Consider the following 19,911-nt stretch of genomic DNA (forward strand, 5'->3'; position numbering starts at 1 on the left):
TACTCTGCAGTCGGTCCTTCCATCTCCATCGACTTAATCGTCGACGACCTGTTGTACATCCGTGCTGGAGATCCGATCACGATCCCCGCCACCATCACTGGCCGCCCTGTTCCCAAGGTAACCTGGGACTTTTATGGCAAAGCCAAGACGCACAAGAAGAACAAGCTGCACACCCTGCCTGTGGACTCCGCGGTGAGACCTGCATCTTTCTTCTATACTCATATTTACGAAGAAAGTTGTACAGTTTATAGAACACTATCTGCTATCAAGGTCGAATGTTCAAACTGTTTTCTTGTATTCAGGTTGAGTCCACAGACACCACGTCCATTGTGAGCATCCCCGTCAGTCTGAGGAGCCACTCTGGACGCTACAACATCACCGCCAAGAACAAGTCCGGACAGAAACACGTCAACGTCTTTGTCAACGTCCTCGGTGTGTCTACGTTGTTGGTATATAGTACGTTGGAGTGAGTGTTGGCTTTGTTCTCGGATCTCTGACTGTGATATTCCTCCCGGCTGTTGCAGACGTCCCCGGACCGGTGAAGGAGCTGAGAGTTACCGACGTCACCCGGTCGACCATGAGGCTTATCTGGAAACTCCCCGACAACGACGGAGGAGAGAGAATCAAGAGCTACCTTGTGGAGAAGAAATGTGTCTCCGACAAGGCCTGGACAAAGGTGAACATTGTTATTGTAGTTCCTCTTTTACAAAAAAGTTTCCACAGGTAGAATTTCAGCTCAGGCTGTCAAACTAATTTGTTTTAATGCCACTAATTTCTTTAATGCAACTTGTGATTGATTATTAACTGATGGGTTGGTTTGTTATCAGGTGAACGCAGCCTGTGCCAGCATGGCCTACGTGGTGCCGGGCCTGCTGGAAGGTCAGGACTACCTGTTCAGGGTCCGAGCTGAGAACAGACTCGGATTCGGCCCGTTCACCGTCACCAGTGACCCCGTCCGGGCCAGAGACCCCATCTGTGAGGACGCACCGACAGAGACAAACTGCCAAAACCTTGCTGGAATTGTTCGCTAAACGCTAATCCACCTCTTCTTCTTCCTGCTCTTCCTCAGACCCTCCCGACCCCCCAATCAAGGTCACGGTCAACCTGGTGACGAAGAACACCGTCACTCTGAGCTGGGAGCCTCCCAAGAACAACGGCGGCTCTCCGGTGAAGCATTACATCATCGAGCGTTTGAGCTGGGACACCAGCGGCAAGGAGAAGGAGACGTGGAAGCAGTGCAACAAGAGAGACGTGGAGGAGCTCAGCTTCGTGGTGGAGGACCTGAAGGAGGTCGGTTCACGTCCCTCAGAGGATCCGCCACCCTCACTTCACCACTTCCTGCCTTCATTAATGCTCATTATTACACTTTTACTGAATTAATAGTGTTGTTCTTGATGTGCAGGGAGCAGAATATGAGTTCAGAGTAAAAGCTGTGAACGCCGCCGGACCCAGCCGACCCTCCGCCACCGCCGGACCCCTATTCATCAAGGATCAGACATGTGAGTGTCACAGATTTCAGCTAAGCTTATCTTTTTAGACTATATATATATAATATAATAAGATTTCAGGGTGTTGCATTCAACCTCTCCAGTTGGTTAGTTTCGTTGTGCCACGTTCATAAAGCATCTGGCGTGTCCCTGCAGGCGCTCCCACCATCGAACTGCGTGAGGCCATGGAGGGCGAGGAGGGCTGTGATGTCAGCATTGTGGCGAAGGTGAGCGGCTGTCCATTCCCCACGCTCACCTGGCAGAAAGCCAGCCTGGCCAAACCCGAGGAGAAAGCCGCCGTCCAGTACGACCAGCACATGAACAAACTGGTGACCCAGGACAAGTGCACGCTGCTGATCCAGCAGGCCAGCCGGCACGACAGCGCCCTCTACAGCCTGACGGCCACCAACAGCCTGGGCACCGCCACCAAGGACATCAGGGTCGCCGTGCTCGGTGAGAAACACAAACCTTAATACTCCGTCACACCAGGTTGTGATAGGAATTTTTTTTTTTATCTATGCAAACATTATTTTGTACCTAGCGTTACTTCTGAGGCCGAGACTTAGCATAGTATTACAGATACCATTTTATTATTTACAGGTTTGAGAATCTATCGTGGTTAACGTCGTTTACCTAGTAAAAACATATTTTAGCAGCTTTTCACTAGCCGTGACTCCCTTTCCTTCCCCTCCCGCCCCCCTGCAGGACCACCCGGCCAGTGCGTCGGACCCATCAAGTTCACCGAGGTGTTTGCGGAGAGAATCGGCCTGGCCTGGAACGCTCCCAAAGACGACGGCGGATCCAAGATCACCAACTACGTGGTTGAGAAGCGCGAGGATAACAGGAAGTCCTGGGTCCACGTGTCCAACGACCTCAAGGAGTGCGCCTACGTGGTGACCCGGCTGACGGAGAGCCACGAGTACGAGTTCAGGGTCATGGCCCAGAACAAGTTTGGAGTCGGTCCTCCGCTGGTCAGCGAGCCGGAGAAGGCCAGAAACCTCTTCAGTGAGTTCAGATCAGTCTTAAATCATCAATAATGAAATCATTATTGATGACGTATTGATTATTGATGACCATCCCGTCCTCTTGCAGCCGTCCCAGGTCAGTGCGAGAAGCCGACCTTAACGGACGTCAGTCTGGAGTCCATGACCGTCAACTGGGAGGAGCCCAAGTACGACGGCGGCTCCTCGATCACCGGCTACTTCGTGGAGAAGATGGAGACCACCGCCAAGCGTTGGGTCCGCGCAACCCACGACCCGCTCCGAGCGCTGCCTCTGGGCAACAACTGCATCATCACCGTCCTGCAGACGGGCTACACGTACCAGTTCAGGGTCATCGCCGCCAACGCCGCTGGCTGCGGTCTGCCCAGCTTGCCCTCAGACCCCGCACTCTGCAGAGACCCCCTCCGTAAGTTAATGTTAATAATAATATAATATAATATAATATAATATAATATAATATAATATAATATAATGTGATATGATATGAGTATAACCTCTGGGTGACTCTGTGCAGTGCCTCCCGGGCCGCCCACTCCGAAGGTGACGGACTGGACGAAGTCAACGGTGGAGCTGGAGTGGATTCCCCCCGTGGATGACGGAGGGTCAAAGGTCACGGGTTACATTGCGGAGTTCAAGGAGGTGAACAAGGAGGAGGAGGAGAAGAAGGCTCAGAGGAAGTTGCTGCTGAGCGCCGACGAGGAGGAGAAGGAGCCCGAGAGCGACGAGAGCTGGCAGAAGGTAGGAACCAAACTGATGTCATAAAAATAACTACTAAAAATGCAAAAGACTGATCGTTCAGAGAGAGAACGAGGTGTCACTAAAGGAGAAGAAGGTGTCACTCCATCACGTACAGCGTCATGTTTTCCTGTTTTAGGGATTGAGAGTTGATTGAGTCTGATTTTCCTCTCGTCTCTATCCAGGCGAAGGACACAGAGATTAGAGGAACCAAGTTCGTGGTTGCTGGTCTGAAGGAAGGCGGTCTGTACCGCTTCAGAGTCCGAGCCGTGAACGTCGCCGGAGTTGGAGAACCGGGACTGGTGTCTGAGCTGATCGAGGTCAAAGACAGAACAAGTAAGACTCTGATCCACCTCACGTTGAACTGTGGACAACAGAATATTTTATTAAATAAAAACTGTCCCGCCCTCGTCCAGTTCCCCCTGAGATGGACCTGGACGCCTCGGTGAAGGAGAAGATCGTGGTCCACGCTGGCGCCACCATCCGCATCATCGCCTACGTGTCCGGTAAACCTGCCCCCCAGATCTCCTGGTCCCGGGACGACGCCGAGGTGCCTAAAGAGGCCGTGGTGGAGACGACGGGCATCTCCAATTCGCTGGTCATCAAGAACTGCAGACGCCAACACCAGGGCATGTACATGCTGAGCGCCAAGAACGAGGGCGGAGAGAGGAAGAAGGCCGTCATCGTGGAGGTCCTGGGTGAGTCCCATTTCTGAAGTAGGGTTTACAGGATGCCTCCGTATGTGCGCACATAGATGTCTGACTTCCTGTCTGTCCCCCTCCCTCCAGACGTCCCCGGACCGGTCGGTCTTCCCTTCGCCGGCGAGAATCTGACCAACGACTCCTGCAAGCTGACCTGGTACTCCCCCGAGGATGACGGCGGCTCGGCCATCACCAACTACATCATCGAGAAGAGGGAGTCGGACCGTATGGGCTGGACGTCGGTGTCCTACACGGTGACGAGGAACAACGCCGTGGTGCAGGGACTCATCGACGGCAAGGGCTACTTCTTCAGGATCGCGGCTGAGAACATCATCGGCATGGGACCGTTCATCGAGACCGACAAGATGGTTCTCATCAAGGACCCCATCTGTGAGTCAGACACACAACGACCTGAAATATCGGACTTTACAGGACCGGGGGAGGGGAGGAATGTTACAAGAAAAAACTCTGAATTTCTGAGATTGATGTCACAAATTTACAAGTAAAAAATGTGTTTATGTTTTTGAGTTTGATTCAGAATATTTACTCTGATATCCCTGAAAACCGTTCGACTGCGATGTGAAAGTGTCCTTCAATCACGTTAATGTGTCCTCCAGCCGTCCCGGAGCGCCCAGAAGACCTGCATATCACCGCCATCACTAAGGACTCCCTCTCAGTCGCCTGGAGGCCGCCCAAGTACGACGGTGGCGCCGAGGTGACCGAGTACGTCCTGGAGTCCCGCATGGTCGGCCGGGACAACTTCGTACGAGTAGGTGGAGACACCAAGCTGATGGACAGGAAGTTCACACTGACGGGGCTGAAGGACGGCTCGAGCCACGAGTTCAGGGTCTCCGCCATCAACCATGTGGGACAGGGAAAACCGTCCTTCGCCACCAAACCTGTCCAGTGCAAGGACGAGCTCGGTGAGTGATGAAAAAACTAGAGATGCTCCGATACAGAATATCCGATACGATATTATTAACGTCTGAATGTGTCCCCCCCCCTCAGAACCGCCCACTCTTGACCTGGACTTCAGAGACAAGATGATGGTGAAGGTGGGAGACACATGCACGCTGTCGGGACGCTTCGGCGGCAAACCGGCCCCGGCTATCGCCTGGACGAAGAACGAGGAGGAGCTGAAGGCGGACGATGAGATCAGCCTCCACAGCACCGCCCGCCACCTCAGCCTCACCATCGGCAAGGCCAAGAGGGAGCACAGCGGCTGCTACTGCGTCAGCGTGGAGAACGCCTGCGGATCTCGCACAGGGATCTGCACCATCACCGTAGTCGGTGAGTCGCTGCTCCAGTAGAGCATACGATGGATCAAGTAGTTCAAGATAGTGCAAATATGTTTCCAGATTTTAAAACCCAATAAACCTGACAACTGTGTGTGTCAACGCTTGGTCCCCGTCAGACCGTCCTCAGCCTCCGGAGGGCCCTGTGGTCTTCAACGAGGTCTACAGGAACTACATGGTGATCTCCTGGAACCCCCCTCTGGATGACGGAGGCTGCGCCGTCTCCAACTACATCGTCGAGAAGAGAGACACCAACAGAGAACTGTGGATGCCTGTCAGCTCGTCCTGCACCAGGACCACCTGCAGGGTGAGCACATCAGTAACTATAGTAACTAGATAAACTAGTTAGTGGTCCTGAAGGCTTTAGCAACCAAAAAAGTACTGAGGTTTTCAGTAGACAGCCACTGACCTGACGTCTGCCTGCCGCTGTCTGTCTGTTGCTTCAGGTGCCGAAACTGATCGAAGGCCGTGATTACATCATCAGGATCATGGCTCAGAACATATACGGCATCAGTGAACCGCTGCTGTCTGCAGAGAGCAAGGCCAGAGACGTCTTCAGTAAGCCCTGACACCGACTGACACGTTCACACCGAGATGATGTACAAGTGTGTCTGATGTCGGTTTGTTTGTTTGTTTCCTCCAGATGTGCCCGACGCTCCTAAACAACCCACGGTGAAGGAGGCCTACCACGACTCGGCTCTCATCAGCTGGGAACCACCTGCTGACGGAGGAAAACCGATCACAGGCTACATCGTGGAGAGGAAGGAGACCATGGCCAAAAGGTACAGGTTTCAGAGTGTGTTGGCTAGTTTTAGTTCAGTTTTAGTTAGTTTTCAGACTGTGTTTACCCGACGTCTGGATTACCCTGCTACGCCTTCTGGCCTCGCGACCCGGCACCGGATAAGAGGAAGCAAATGGATGGATGGTTTGATGTTTCCCAGCGGCTCATAGATTAACCAGTGATGTTTCTGCTTCCAGGTGGGTTCGCTGCAACACGGAGAGAATCTGTCCGAAGGTGGAGTACTGGGTGACAGAGCTGCTGAAAGGCTGCGAGTACGAGTTCAGAGTCAGCGCTGAGAATGTGGTGGGAGCCGGAGACCCGAGCCCACCGTCCAAACCCGTCTTCGCCAAAGATCCCATCGGTAAGTTCACACCTCTTACAGCAACACTTCATCTTATTGCTGTTACTGTATCCTACTCACAACAAGAACTCCTCCCTGTTCTTTACCGCAGTGAAACCCGGTCCTCCGGTGAACTTCGAGGCCATCGACTTCACCAAGGAGTCGGTGACTCTGTCCTGGGAGCCGCCCACCGACACCGGCAGAGGAAAGATCTTCGGATACCTGCTGGAGTTCCAGAAGGCCGCAGAGGAGGAGTGGTCCAAGGTGAAATCTGCTGCCCGGAGGACTTTTATGACTTTCACACTGCATCTTCTTAATCTTAAATAAAATTAAACTGAACTCTTGTCCCGCTGCTGTCCTCAGGTGAACCAGACTCCAGACTCCTGCCAGGAGACCAAGTTTAAGGTGATCAACCTGGAGGATGGTGCTCTGTACCGCTTCAGAGTCATGGCGGTCAACGCCGCCGGAGAGTCCGACCCAGCTAACTTGAAGGAGCCGATCAAAGTGCAAGACAGACTTGGTGAGTCTTCATTGCTGTGTGGTTGAGTATTATCTGAACCGACTCTGATTTTTTGTACATCAAATGTGATATTACTGTTTCTCCTACACCCCCCCGTCACCCTCCTCAGAGCCCCCGGAAATGATTCTGGATGCGGCAATGACCCGAGAGGTGAAGGCCATGGCCGGCACTCACATCACTCTGATGGCCGCCATCAAAGGCGTCCCGTTCCCCACCGTCACCTGGCAAAAGAACGACGCCGAGGTGCCTACCAGGGCCGACATCGACACCAACCAGGCTGGCACCAAGCTGGAGATGAGGTTCTGTAACCGCGGCGACTGTGGAGACTACACCCTAACAGCAGAGAACCCAGTCGGATCCAAGACCGCCATCTGCACCGTGCTGGTCTTCGGTAAGAACTGCTTGAATACACTTGTGTGATTCAGCACTTTTTTGTGTGTGTTTGCTCTGAACAGTTTGGGGAGGATAATCAATCGTCTCTGTGATTGATATAAAACATTTAGTAAATTCCATTTTCAGAAGGTTTATGGCCAAGTAGGTTATTTACTTACAAGGAATTTGCTTCGGTGTTTGGTGTATAGGAAATAAATTTGTTCTTTGCAGTGTCAGCAGGATACCAGATTTTGTATCTGCCGCTAATAAAAAGTGAAGCCCAACAGTTTTGTGACGTTACCTCGTATGTTTTCTTCAGACAAACCCGGTCCCATCCAGCACCTCCGGGTGACCGACGTCAGGAGTGACTCCGCCTACCTGTCCTGGAAGGACCCAGAGGACAGCGGCGGCGTTCGCCTCACCAACTTCGTGGTGGAGAAGAAAGACATGGCGTCCACTCAGTGGGTTCCTGTCTGCTCCACGTCCAAGAAACGCAGCATGACGCTGAAGTACCTGATGGAGGGCACGTCCTACACATTCAGGGTCGCTGCTGAGAACCAGTACGGACGTAGCGATTACGTTGAGACGCGAAAGTCCATCAAGGCGATGAACCCGCTCTGTGAGTAACCGCACAGTAAAAACTTGATCAGCAGATTGTTAAATTAAATTCACAAGTTCAAACCTAAATGTCTTTTCTCCCATCCCTCCAGTCCCTCCTGGTCCTCCCAAAGACCTGCACCATGCCGACGTGGACAAGACGGAGGTGTGGTTGGTCTGGAACTGGCCCGACCGCAACGGGGGAAGTGAGATCACGGGCTTCCTGGTGGAGTATCAGGAAGAGGGCGAGAAGGAGTGGGACGAGTGGAAGGTCGTCAGCATCCCTGAGAGTCATGTGACCGGTCTGGAGGAAGGAAAGACCTACCGCTTCAGAGTGAGGGCCGAGAACGCCATCGGCCTCAGCAGACCCGACACCACCGTGCCCATCGTCTGCCAGGAAAAACTGGGTGAGATACAGGACAAAACCCCGGCACTCGTGTCGTGGAGTTTCAGTACTTTCTGTCGCATTAATATTGGTGCAGATGTAGCTCTTTTATAGTCCACATCAGCAAACTAATTTGCCTTGAATTGGTATCTGGCATCAGCCAGTCCACAATGTTGGTTCTCAAGGCAAATCGATATCATCGGTGTACCGCTAGTTGGTAAACATTTGGTCAGTTAACGGTGATTATTTCAGTGTTTTTGAGTGTAGCAGCCTGGGGTAACCTCCTCTGTCTGCATGTCCACAGTGCCTCCAATTCTCGAGGTGGACGTCAAGTTCACTGAAGGCATCACCGTAAAGGCCGGCACCACCATCAGGCTGCCTGCTATCATGAAAGGAATCCCCGTTCCCACTGCCAAGTGGGCCATTGAAGGAGAGGAGATTACTAGCCAGGGCAACGTCAAGATCGACACGGACGACTTCTCCACCGTGCTGAGCATCAACGAGTGCACCAGGAACCACACTGGCACCTACCTGCTCACTGTGTCCAACCCAGCCGGAACCAAGACGGCGGCCTTGAATGTCACCGTCCTGGATGTTCCCGCTGCTCCCATTGGACCCGCCAACATCCTGGAGGTCACTCCGGACTCCATGATGATTGAATGGCGTCCTCCCAAGGACGATGGCGGTAGCCCCGTCACCAACTACATCGTGGAGAAGAGAGAGTCCAACAAAGAGAGCTGGGGAGGCGTGAGCTCCGGCAGCCGCGCCACCCAGCTCAACATCCTCCGCCTCCAGAAGGGAGTGGAGTATGTGGTTCGCATTCGCGCTGAGAACAAGATGGGCATCGGCGCTCCTCTGGAGACCAAGCCTGTTGTCGCTGAGCACTCCTTCATGCCACCCAGCCCGCCTGGTAAGCCACAGTCCTCTGATATCTCAGAGGACTCGGTTACAGTTGGCTGGACCATGCCCCTTGCTGATGGAGGCAGCCAGATCACCGGCTACATCATTGAGCGCCGACACAAGGGAGGAAAATGGATCCGTGTTAACAAGACACCCTGCAGGGACCTGAGGTACAGAGTCCTGGGTCTGTTTGAGGGCAACGAGTACGAGTTCAGAGTGTTTGCTGAGAATGTTGCCGGCTTCAGCGGCCCCTCTCCCACCTCTGACCTCTGCAAGCCCTGCAGGCCCATTACCGTCCCCGGCCCCCCCGTCAACCCCAGAGTTAAAGATTACAGCAAGACCACCGCTGACCTGGTGTGGACCAAACCCAACAAAGACGGAGGCAGCCCTATCCTGGGCTACACTGTGGAAATGAAAAAGGCTGACACTGAAGAATGGAGTAAAGTTAACCTGGACGACTTCATCAAGCTGGGTGCCTACAGGGTGAAGGCTCTGGAGGAGGGCGTGACCTACAGATTCAGAGTCTTTGCCTCAAACATGATCGGCGACGGAGAGCCCAGAGAAATTCCACAGTCCGTCACTGCTCAGGATATCCTGATCCCGCCAGAGATTGAGATGGATGTCACCTGCCGTGAGCGCCTCACCGTGCGCGTCGGACACAACATCAACATCATCGGGTACATCAAGGCCCGTCCTGACCCAGACGTGATTTGGTCAAAGGGGGAGACAGTTCTGGAGAACAGCAAACGTGTCACCATCATTCAGAATTTCCCCGTGGTCCACCTGAGGATCAAGGAGGCCACAAGAGATGACCACGGCAAATACGTTCTGAAGGTTTCTAACGAGGGCGGCGAGGCCTCTTGCACCATCACAGTCAACGTGCTAGACAGACCCAGCCACTGCCAGAACCTGCACACGACCTACGCCACCAGGGACTCCTGTATGATCAACTGGGAGGCTCCTGCTGACAACGGCGGATCCGAGATCACCAACTACATCGTGGAATGCCGTGAGCCGAACATTAGCATGTGGTCTATGATCACCTCCCACTGCACCAATCGCAAGATCAAGACCAAGCTGATGGATGGCCATGAGTACCTGTTCCGTGTCTGCGCCGAGAACAAGATGGGCCCGGGTCCGTCTGTGGAGACCAAGACACCTCTGCTGGCCATCGACCCCATTGAGAAGCCCGGCGAGCCTGAGAACTTCAGAGCCACCGACATCGGTAAGAACCACGTCTATCTGAGATGGAGGAAGCCCGATTACGATGGCGGCAGCCCCAACCTCTCCTACAACCTGGAGTTTAAAACCAAAGATGCCGAGGCGTGGGAGAAACTAAACACCGGCCATCTCCGTGACACCTTCTTCCTGGCTGACAAGTGCACCGAGAAACAGACGTACTCCTTCAGGTAGGTTCTTACTTTAAAAGCCCTATAAGGTGCTGGAAGGTGTAGTTCGCCTAGACAGACAGACCTAAAATAAATCAAGCATAGCTCCACAACTAGCAGGTCTATATGCATGATCTTGGTCTCTATGGATAGGTAAGACATCTGAGAATTCATCCCCAGCGTCAGTAACATGGTTACTATGCTGTTAATATGCCTGAGTAAGCTGTGATGAACCAAAGGAAACATTTTTATCCTTTCCTAAAATCTAGATGAGACAGTGGTTAACACCATTATAGCAATGATGCCATGCACAGAGATGCCACTGAATTCATTCAGCAACCCCTCGACTACAACTGAGCCAAAGTAGATATAAATAACACAAAGCACATAGATTCTACAAAGGTTTTAGTCAGGATAGGACCAGGAGGACTCTCCATTTGGCACAATTGGATACCCAAAGTGTGCTGGAGGTTAAAAGCTCATATTGTTCAATACTGGTTTTCGTGGCTCAAAGAACTTTGCCCTTCAAATCATTTTTATCATTTGTTAATCCAGGGTGCAGACTGTCAATGAAGGAGGTGAGAGCGGTTGGGTGAAACTTGACGACATTTTGGTGAAGGAGGAGATCCAGAAGCCCGTCCTTGACCTGAAGCTGGCCGGAACTATGACGGTGCTGGCCGGAGAGTCGGTCAGGATGGAGGCCGGCCTGAGAGGAAAGCCCCAGCCCGAGGTCAAATGGATCAAAGACAAGGCTGTCGGAGACAACCCAAGAATCAGCTACGAGACTGGCACCGACTACTCCAAGTTCCTTCTGACAAAGTCCAGACGCACCGACACCGGGAAGTATATCATCACCGCCACCAACTCGGCCGGCACCTTCACGGCATATGCTAACGTTAACGTCCTGGACGTCCCCGGCCCGGTGAGGAACCTCAGGGTCATCGGCATCGGAGCCGACAAGTGCAGAGTGGTGTGGGACCTTCCAGAAGACGATGGAGGTTGCGAGGTGGACAGCTACATCCTGGAGAAATGCGAGACCAGGAGGATGGTCTGGTCCACGTACTCGGGCTCGGTGGTCACGCCGTACTGCAACGTCACTCGTCTGGTGGAGGGCAACGAGTACATCTTCAGAGTGAGGGCTGAGAACAAGATGGGAACCGGCCCCGCCATGGAGAGCAAACCCGTCACTGTCAAGACTCAGCTCAACAAACCTGGACCCCCTGAAGCCCCTGACGTCACCAAGGTAAATAAACACTTCCTGTAACATTTCAGCCCGCTATCTGTCTTCATACCAGTATCGGTATACAACCTAGTGTTAAAAACAGGTTCCTTTGTTACTCACACTGTTGATACTTTTGTGATGCAGGTGAGTAAAGACGAGATGACGGTTGTCTGGGCTCCTCCCGAGAACGACGGAGGAAAGTCGATCACCGGCTACATCCTGGAGAGGAAAGAGAAGAGGGCAGTTCGCTGGGTGCCGTGCACCAAGAGCGCCATCTCTGAGAGACGTATGAAAGTCACCAACCTGATTCCCAACCACGAGTACCAGTTCAGGGTGAAGGCTGAGAACGAGGTCGGCCTGGGAGAACCCAGCAAACCCTGCAGACCCGTCGCAGCCAAAGATCCCATCGGTTAGTTTCTGCAGTCGCTGAGATTTGTAAACCACAGGAAGCCTCTCCCTTCTAAGTATTTTAATTGAACTTAATGTCTCTACCCGCAGAGCCCCCTGGCCCCCCCGCATACCTGAAGGTGGGCGACAGCACCAAGACCTCCATCACCCTGTCCTGGTCCAAACCCATGTATGATGGTGGCGCCCCCATCATCAACTACAGCCTGGACTTGAGGCTGAAAAGCGAGGCAGACCCCGAGAAGCCTTCTGAGGGCTGGAAGAGAATCGACACCCACGGCCCGTTGGTGCTCACCGAGTTCACAATCGGCCAGCTGGATGAGAAGCAGGAGTACGACTTCAAGGTGTCCGCCCAAAACCAGATGGGCTGGGGACGCCACGCCTACCTGAAGGAGGCCGTCTCTCCCAAGGAGATCCTGGGTAAGAATTAACGGTTGCTAAAGCCAAGGGCAGCCGTGCCTTTCATAAATCCCACTGTATTACACTCCTAATGATCTCAACATCGATGTGTTTCTATGGCAACAGAGGCTCCAGAGATCGACCTGGACGCCAGTCTGAGGAAAGGCCTGTCCGTCAGGGCCGGCTGTCCAATCAGGCTGTTCGCTGTGATCAGAGGAAGGCCCGCCCCCAAGGTTACCTGGAAGCGCCTGGGCGTGGACAACGTCATCCGCCGAGGTCACGTGGACCAGGTTGACACCATGTCCTTCCTGGTCATCCCTGAGAGCACCAGAGAGGATTCTGGGAGATACTCGCTGACTCTGTCCAACTCAGTTGGAGAGAAAGCCGTGTATGTCCGCGTCAAAGTCCTCGGTGAGAAACAATAATCAAGACAAAATAAATAATTATTTCCACCGGTAAGGAAACTGTTTGATCAAAGTGATTCTTAAATTCATCCTCTGCAGATACTCCCGGCCCCGTCGGCGGGCTGGAGGGCACCAACATCACCAAGACGTCCGCTCAGCTGGCCTGGTTGCCACCAGATAATGATGGCGGCAGCCCCATCCTCAACTACATCGTGGAGAAACGGGAGGTGGACAGGAAGACCTGGAACAAGTGCACAGAGGACCTGAAGAAGACCAGCTTCAAGGTGACCAACATGACGCCCGGCATCGAGTACTACTTCAGAGTCACTGCCTGCAACAAGTACGGCATCGGAGTTCCTCAGGACTCGCCCAAGTCCTACCTGGCGGTTGACCCCATCAGTGAGTGTCATCATAAACTGTGTGAATAAGGTTTTAGTTTGTTCTAGTTTGCTTTAATTCCTCCTCACACCTGCTGCGTGATGCTTTCAGGTGAGCCGGACCCTCCGAAGAAGATGGATGTGTTGGAGGTTAGCAAGAATAGCGCCACTCTGGGCTGGCTGAAGCCACTAAGAGACGGAGGAGCCAAGATCAACGGTTACGTGGTGGACTACCAGGAGGAGGGCGCAGCCGAGGACAAGTGGACGCCGTACTCTGTGGTCAAAGACCTGAGCATCGTGGTGGTCGGTCTGAAGGAAGGAACGAAATACAAGTTCAGAGTGGCGGCCAGGAACTCGGTGGGCGTCAGCCTGGCCCGAGAGGCAGAGGGAGTGTTTGAGGTCAAGGAGCAGCTCAGTGAGTAGAAATCTACCTCAGACTCATATGAACGCAAATATTTAAGGCCCGAGCACCGACAACGTCGGGCCGCGAAGGTCGGTTAAAACCGTAGGAATTATTATTATTATTCACACAAATTGATTGCATGTTTGAGGGCGTTAACGTAATCGAAAAGTTGTTAAACTTTACACATTTATCAGACGCGGTCTCGGACTTGGGTGTTATAAAATGGCTCACTAGCGCCCCCCTACAAAATCAGGGAAATTGAGGCCCTCGTTCAGGTTTCACCTACATGTATAAAATTTGGTAGGCAGATGTAACATGTGGAGACGCACAAAAAAGCCTCTTAGAGGTATGCCCAAAACCCAACAGGAAGTCAGCCATTTTGAATTCAATGTGCCATTTTTGCCCAATTTTTAGCGGTTTATAGGGCGTGTACTTTAACGAACTCCTCCTACAGATTTAATCAGATCGACTTGAAATTTGGTCAGGACCATCTTAAGACCTGAACGATGAAGAGCTATTAGAATCTTGAGTTTTCATCAAATGACCTTCCTGTGGCGTGGCGGCCAGTTTGTGCCATTCGCCATGAAACGGGAAATTGTTGAAACTCAACTCTACATAGTCCAATCTGCCCCAAATTTTTCGACTGTTGTAGGAGGCGTCATTGCACTCAGCAGATACTTCCTGTTTCATTGGTATGGGCTATCCCCGCCCCCTTTTAGAAGTCATGAACAGTTTGTCGCAAACTCTTGTTGGAGGCATCATTGCACTAACCATAGTTCCGGTTTCACTGTGCCCGGCCACGTCCGTCGGCGTTCTGCCAGTACCTCCGACATGTAGGAAGGTGCGAGGGCCCGTTCATCGCTGCTTGCAGCTTTAATTATTAACTTTGAATTCAGAAGAAGTTAAAGCCACATTCTGTGTTTCTTGTTCCTCCCAGTGGCTCCTAAGATCATCATGCACGACGTTGTGATGGTCAGAGCTGGATCCAAGATGGTGGTCGAGGGCATCGTGGCAGGTAAACCCGCTCCCTTCTGCAAGTGGAAGCAGGGCAACGAGGACGTGTTGACCTCCGACCGCCTGTCCGTCATAAAGACGCTGACGACCTGCACGCTCATGATCAAGAATGTGAAGAGAACAGACAGCGGCTACTACAGCCTGTCGGCCGAGAACAGCACCGGCAAGGTCAACCAGATCCTCCGAGTCACCGTCATGGGTCAGTTTGGTTCTAAGCTGAAAAGATAGAGATGATACTTGAATAATTAGGTGTGTACATCTACATTAAATCCTCTGTGTCACTGCAGACATCCCTGGACCCCCTGAAGCTCCTCTAGAGATCACCGAACAGGACATCGATGCCTGCACGCTGCTTTGGAACTCGCCACAGGAGGATGGCGGCAGCAACATCACCAACTACATCGTGGAGAAGTGTGACGTCAGCCAGGGTGACTGGGTCCCCTTGTCCACATCCTGCACCAAAACCAGCTTCAAAGTTACCAAACTGACAACTGGCAAAGAGTATAGCTTCCGGGTCCGTGCCGAGAACAGGTTCGGCATTTCCGCGCCCATCTACTCTGAGAGGATGATTGCCAGACATCCATTTGGTGAGTCTGAGTCATTACTGGTAACTAATATTGAAAGCTATGACACGACGTGCTAACTGTTTTGTTTTCCCTCCAAAGATCCTCCCAGCGAGCCCAGAAACCTGCAGATCAACAAAGTCAACAAGGACTTCGTCATCCTGTCGTGGGAGCCTCCCAGCAGCGACGGCGGCTCCCCCATCACCGGCTTCTGCATTGAGAAGAAGGAGAGGAACAGCATCCTGTGGGTGAAGTCCAACGAGTCCTTGGTCAAAGCCACTCAGTACACCTGCACCGGGCTGATCGAGGGCGTGGAGTACACCTTTAGGGTGTCGGCGCTCAACCAGGCCGGACAGGGCAAACCCTGCAAACAGACCGACTTCATCACCGCTAGGACCGCTGTTGGTACGACTGATTTCAACATATTTGTTTTGTTTTTCTCAACCAGTTTCTTAACCCCTCTGAGACCTGCGATCCTGACACACTGTACTGTCTTTCAGAGGCTGTAGTAACTACAAAACTTAAAGAATCCCATGGTACCAACCATGTCGTACTAGCTTGTCAGGAAGGAGGCTAAATAACGCTCCAAAGTGGGACTAAATGTTGGCGAGGAAAAACTGTCATTGTCATATTCAATCGAGTCCCTTTTTTGAGTGCAGTATAAATGTGTTATTGTCTCCTACTCTAAAATGGTGTGTTTAAATATTTCTGCATACTGGGGTCCCTAAACAGTCTTGAATTACATGAATTGGGTATCACTGTAAAGTTGAGACTCTTGTGGATCCAATGAGCCCAACTTCTTCTTACCCACATCATAACGGAGTCTGTTTGTTTTCCGTCCAGACCAACCAGGTAGACCTGAGGCCATGGATGTGACCAAGCACTCCGTCCAATTGGTCTGGGGTCGTCCCAAGCACGACGGCGGCAGCAAGCTGATCGGCTACTACATGGAGTACACAAAGGTTCCGGAAGAGAAGTGGACGCGCTGCAACGCCAACTGCATGAACATCCAGACGGAGACCTACTTGGTGAGCGGCCTGGATGAGGGCCAGAAGTACCAGTTCAGAGTCATCGCCAAGACCGCCATCAGCACCAGCCTGCCGTCGGAGCTGTCCGACCCCATCGCTGTCATCGCGGAGAATGGTACCAGCTCCAAGCAGCCAGGACAGAATATGACTGACTAATACGTTTACTGATACAATAATGATGGTTGTTCTCTCTGTGCAGTTCCTCCTCGTGTGGAGCTGGGCGTCGACATGAAGAACCTGATTGTGGTGAAAGCCGGAGAGAACGTCTTCCTGGACGCCGAGGTGTGGGGCAAGCCGCTACCCAAGGTGAGCTGGAAGAGAGACGGAGCCCCGCTAGTCCTCCGCGAGGGGATAAAGATGGTCCAGAAGAAACACATCCACGCGCTGGAGCTCTTCTCCGTCACCAGGAAGGAGTCTGGAGACTACACCATCACCGCCGAGAACGTCAATGGCTCCAAGTACGCCACAATCAAGGTCAAGGTGCTCGGTAAGTTACACTTGGACTAAGCGCATCAAAAGTTGCATAAAGCTTGTTGATATCTAATTTTGTTTTCAAGATATTGACCAACTAATTTCGTAAAGGGGCGGGGCTTAGCAGAAAATCAGCCATAATTCATTGACCATTAGTCCAGTCATCATAAATCTTGGTCGATATCTTCTGTTTGGGAATAGGCGTACAGAAGCGTTTTGAGCTCAACCCATAGGGGGCACCACAAATATCAACTTGTACTTCAAGACTCAAATTTGGTGCACGCGCTCTGGGGGCAAGTATTAACCAAACTCACAGGATTTTTTTTTCACAATTTTGAACCACGTGTGTAAAACTATTTAGAAATTACTCCATAGGGGCCGCCACCAGTTCCAAACATGTGCATGGGCCTGGCGCCATAAATCAATGGGAGTTTGTCCCAACAAGTACAGAAAGGCTGCATACATTGTAATGATGAAACAACGGTGTGATTGGTCGCACTTCTTTATACAGAATTAAACCAGGTGAAATGAGTTTGCTCTGCTTTGTGAAGCCCAAAACCCGATCACTGTTGCTCGCGGCTTTGATTTCGGCAATTCAGCTGCTTCCTTCTGTTGAGCGAAAAAAGGCTTGAACCTGCGAACTGCCGCTCGCGGCTGTAATTATTATTATTGTAGTATTTTGTAAACAAAGAAGCTAATCTCCCAATCTTTCCCCTGCAGACAAACCAGGCCCTCCGGCCTCAGTGAAGATCGCCAAGGTGTTTGCGGACCGCGTTAGGCTGCGATGGGAGCCCCCGCTTGCAGATGGCGGCTCTGAGATCACCAACTACATCATCGAGAAGCGCGAGACCAGCAGGGCCAACTGGGCGCTTGTCACCTCCAACATCCACGGACACAGCACCGACTGCTCAGTGGAGAAACTCATTGAAGGACACGAGTACCAGTTCAGAGTCAGCGCTGAGAACCAGTACGGCGTGGGAGACGTCACCATGACTGATCCTGTCATGGTCAAGAACCCGTACGGTACGTTTCAGACCACTACCGCCACCAGAGACAGGTCTATTTGACAAAAATAGAAAAATTTTCACAAAAATTTGTTTTTAAAATTTACATTATTCTGAGTTCAGATTAACGAGACGGCAGATTTTTATAACGACCTTATGTCTTCCTCCAGATGTTCCCGGTCCATGCGAGCCACCCGTCATCACCAACATCACGAAGAACTCCATGACCGTGAGCTGGAAGGCGCCAGCCAACGATGGCAAGGCCACCATCCTGGGCTACATGGTGGAGAAACGTGAGGCCACCGAGCTGACCTGGGCTAAGGTCAACCGCCGGCCGGTCATCGACAGGACCATCAAGGCTGTTCAGCTGACCGAGGAGTCCGAGTATGAGTTCAGAGTCATCGCCATGAACAAGGCCGGTCTGGGCAAACCCAGCGATGCGTCCAACGCTGCACTGGCTGTCGACCCCGTCTGTAAGTAAAAAACATAAAACAACAGAAGATTTACAAATCTCTTTTTTTCCATAAAATGGGGGAATAATAACAAAATGTGCCACTCCAGATCCTCCCGGCCCACCTGCCTTCCCCAAGGTGGTGGACTCCACTAAGACCTCCATCAGCCTCAGCTGGACCAAACCGGCGTACGACGGCGGCTGCGAGATCATCGGCTACCTGGTGCAGTGTAAGCATGTCGACGCCGAGCACTGGACCAAGTGCAACATCCCGAAAAAGCTCCAGGCCACCAAATTCCTGGTGACGGGCCTGATGGACGACATCGAGTACCAGTTCAGAGTCCTCGCCGTCAACAAGATCGGCTTCAGTGAGCCCAGCGAGGTCCCTGGAAACCACAAGCCCAAGGACATACTCAGTGCGTAACCTCAACTACTTATCTAGATAAATAACCGATATCTTTTGTAATGTTCAAGAGGGGTAAACTCTTCTGTCTATCCTCCAGTCGCTCCTGAAGCTGAGCTGGACGCCGACCTCAGGAAGGCGTTGGTTCTCAGAGCCGGCGTCACCATGAGGCTCTACGTCCCGTTGAGGGGACGCCCAGCTCCGAAGGTGACGTGGACGAAGGTGGACGCCAGCCTGAAGGACAGGCAGGGCGTGCTGATCAAGACGTCAGACTGGGACACCCTGCTGATGATCGAGGACGTCACCAGATACGACGCTGGCAAATACGTCCTATCGCTGGAGAACAGCAGCGGCGCCAAGAGCTACACCATCGTAGTCAAGGTCCTCGGTAAGAGTTCCTGAAACGTTAAGAGGGAAATGACGTAGCAGTTGAGTAAATGAAAGCTGAGAGTCAGAAATGATGCTCCTCCTCCCCCCTCAGATTCTCCTGGACCGCCGATGAACCTGATTGTGAAGGAGACCTCCAGAAGCCACGCCTGCATCAGCTGGGACGCCCCGCTGATCGACGGCGGCAGCCCGGTCAAGAGCTACATCGTAGAGAAGCGTCTGGCCGTGAGGAAGGCCTGGACCTGCGTGGCGACGGACTGCTGCAAGATCTCCTACAGGATCCCCAACCTGGAGGCCGGGGAGGCCTACTGCTTCAGAGTGCTGGCTGAAAACGCCTACGGCATCGGAGAGGGCTGCGAGACCGCCGGCAGCGTCCGAGCCTCAGGTAGCTACGAGTCATTGTTGTTGTTGGATGTCTTTATACAGCAGAGTACAGTAGAGTAAATAGAGCGATCAGATCTCAATCGAATCTCAGTGTGGACACCGGAGACACATACCAGGTTCAGTCTAAACTCACCTGTCCTTCCCCCTTCAGAGCAACCTGGTCCAGTGACGGACCTCAGAGCCCAGAAGACCACCAAGGACTCCATCGTCCTGTGCTGGAAGAAGCCCCTCAGCGACGGCGGAAGCTACGTTAAGGCTTACATCCTAGAGCAGAGCGAAGGCGAGGAGAAGTGGACGCAGATCTTGAAGGGCAAGAACACCTCGCACACCGTCGGCGGGCTGACCGAGGGCAAGGAGTACTTGTTCAGAGTCAAGGCGCTCAACGAGTCCGGAGAGGGACCGCCCACCGAGCTCACTGTCGTCGCCAAGGACCAGTTTGGTAAAAAATCAGCCTGACGCCGCCTTCATGCATGCTTCAGCATGAATGAAAGTAG

The 19,911-nt window shown here is 52.5% G+C and overlaps 1 protein-coding gene across 1 annotated transcript in view; it reads left to right on the top strand.

Moving 5' to 3' along the window:
- Positions 1 to 19,911, top strand: part of ttn.2 (titin, tandem duplicate 2) — a 229,072-nt gene that overhangs the window by 155,642 nt on the left and 53,519 nt on the right. The window contains 42 exon segments of the mRNA XM_037790082.1: positions 11 to 192; positions 303 to 432; positions 525 to 676; positions 828 to 975; positions 1,070 to 1,290; positions 1,403 to 1,499; positions 1,644 to 1,940; positions 2,193 to 2,492; positions 2,580 to 2,894; positions 3,003 to 3,226; positions 3,409 to 3,559; positions 3,640 to 3,921; positions 4,012 to 4,314; positions 4,542 to 4,847; positions 4,933 to 5,214; positions 5,339 to 5,526; positions 5,666 to 5,777; positions 5,863 to 6,001; positions 6,198 to 6,361; positions 6,453 to 6,604; positions 6,704 to 6,860; positions 6,970 to 7,251; positions 7,552 to 7,851; positions 7,943 to 8,236; positions 8,519 to 10,523; positions 11,058 to 11,745; positions 11,869 to 12,133; positions 12,223 to 12,549; positions 12,655 to 12,939; positions 13,032 to 13,331; positions 13,422 to 13,724; positions 14,650 to 14,925; positions 15,014 to 15,313; positions 15,392 to 15,694; positions 16,133 to 16,432; positions 16,517 to 16,804; positions 17,509 to 17,811; positions 17,963 to 18,265; positions 18,354 to 18,659; positions 18,747 to 19,034; positions 19,128 to 19,418; positions 19,569 to 19,856. Coding sequence (XP_037646010.1) covers positions 11 to 192; positions 303 to 432; positions 525 to 676; positions 828 to 975; positions 1,070 to 1,290; positions 1,403 to 1,499; positions 1,644 to 1,940; positions 2,193 to 2,492; positions 2,580 to 2,894; positions 3,003 to 3,226; positions 3,409 to 3,559; positions 3,640 to 3,921; positions 4,012 to 4,314; positions 4,542 to 4,847; positions 4,933 to 5,214; positions 5,339 to 5,526; positions 5,666 to 5,777; positions 5,863 to 6,001; positions 6,198 to 6,361; positions 6,453 to 6,604; positions 6,704 to 6,860; positions 6,970 to 7,251; positions 7,552 to 7,851; positions 7,943 to 8,236; positions 8,519 to 10,523; positions 11,058 to 11,745; positions 11,869 to 12,133; positions 12,223 to 12,549; positions 12,655 to 12,939; positions 13,032 to 13,331; positions 13,422 to 13,724; positions 14,650 to 14,925; positions 15,014 to 15,313; positions 15,392 to 15,694; positions 16,133 to 16,432; positions 16,517 to 16,804; positions 17,509 to 17,811; positions 17,963 to 18,265; positions 18,354 to 18,659; positions 18,747 to 19,034; positions 19,128 to 19,418; positions 19,569 to 19,856 — 12,597 coding nt within the window.

Source organism: Sebastes umbrosus, chromosome 13, assembly GCF_015220745.1.
Source record: "Sebastes umbrosus isolate fSebUmb1 chromosome 13, fSebUmb1.pri, whole genome shotgun sequence".
NCBI classification, from domain to species: domain Eukaryota; kingdom Metazoa; phylum Chordata; class Actinopteri; order Perciformes; family Sebastidae; genus Sebastes; species Sebastes umbrosus.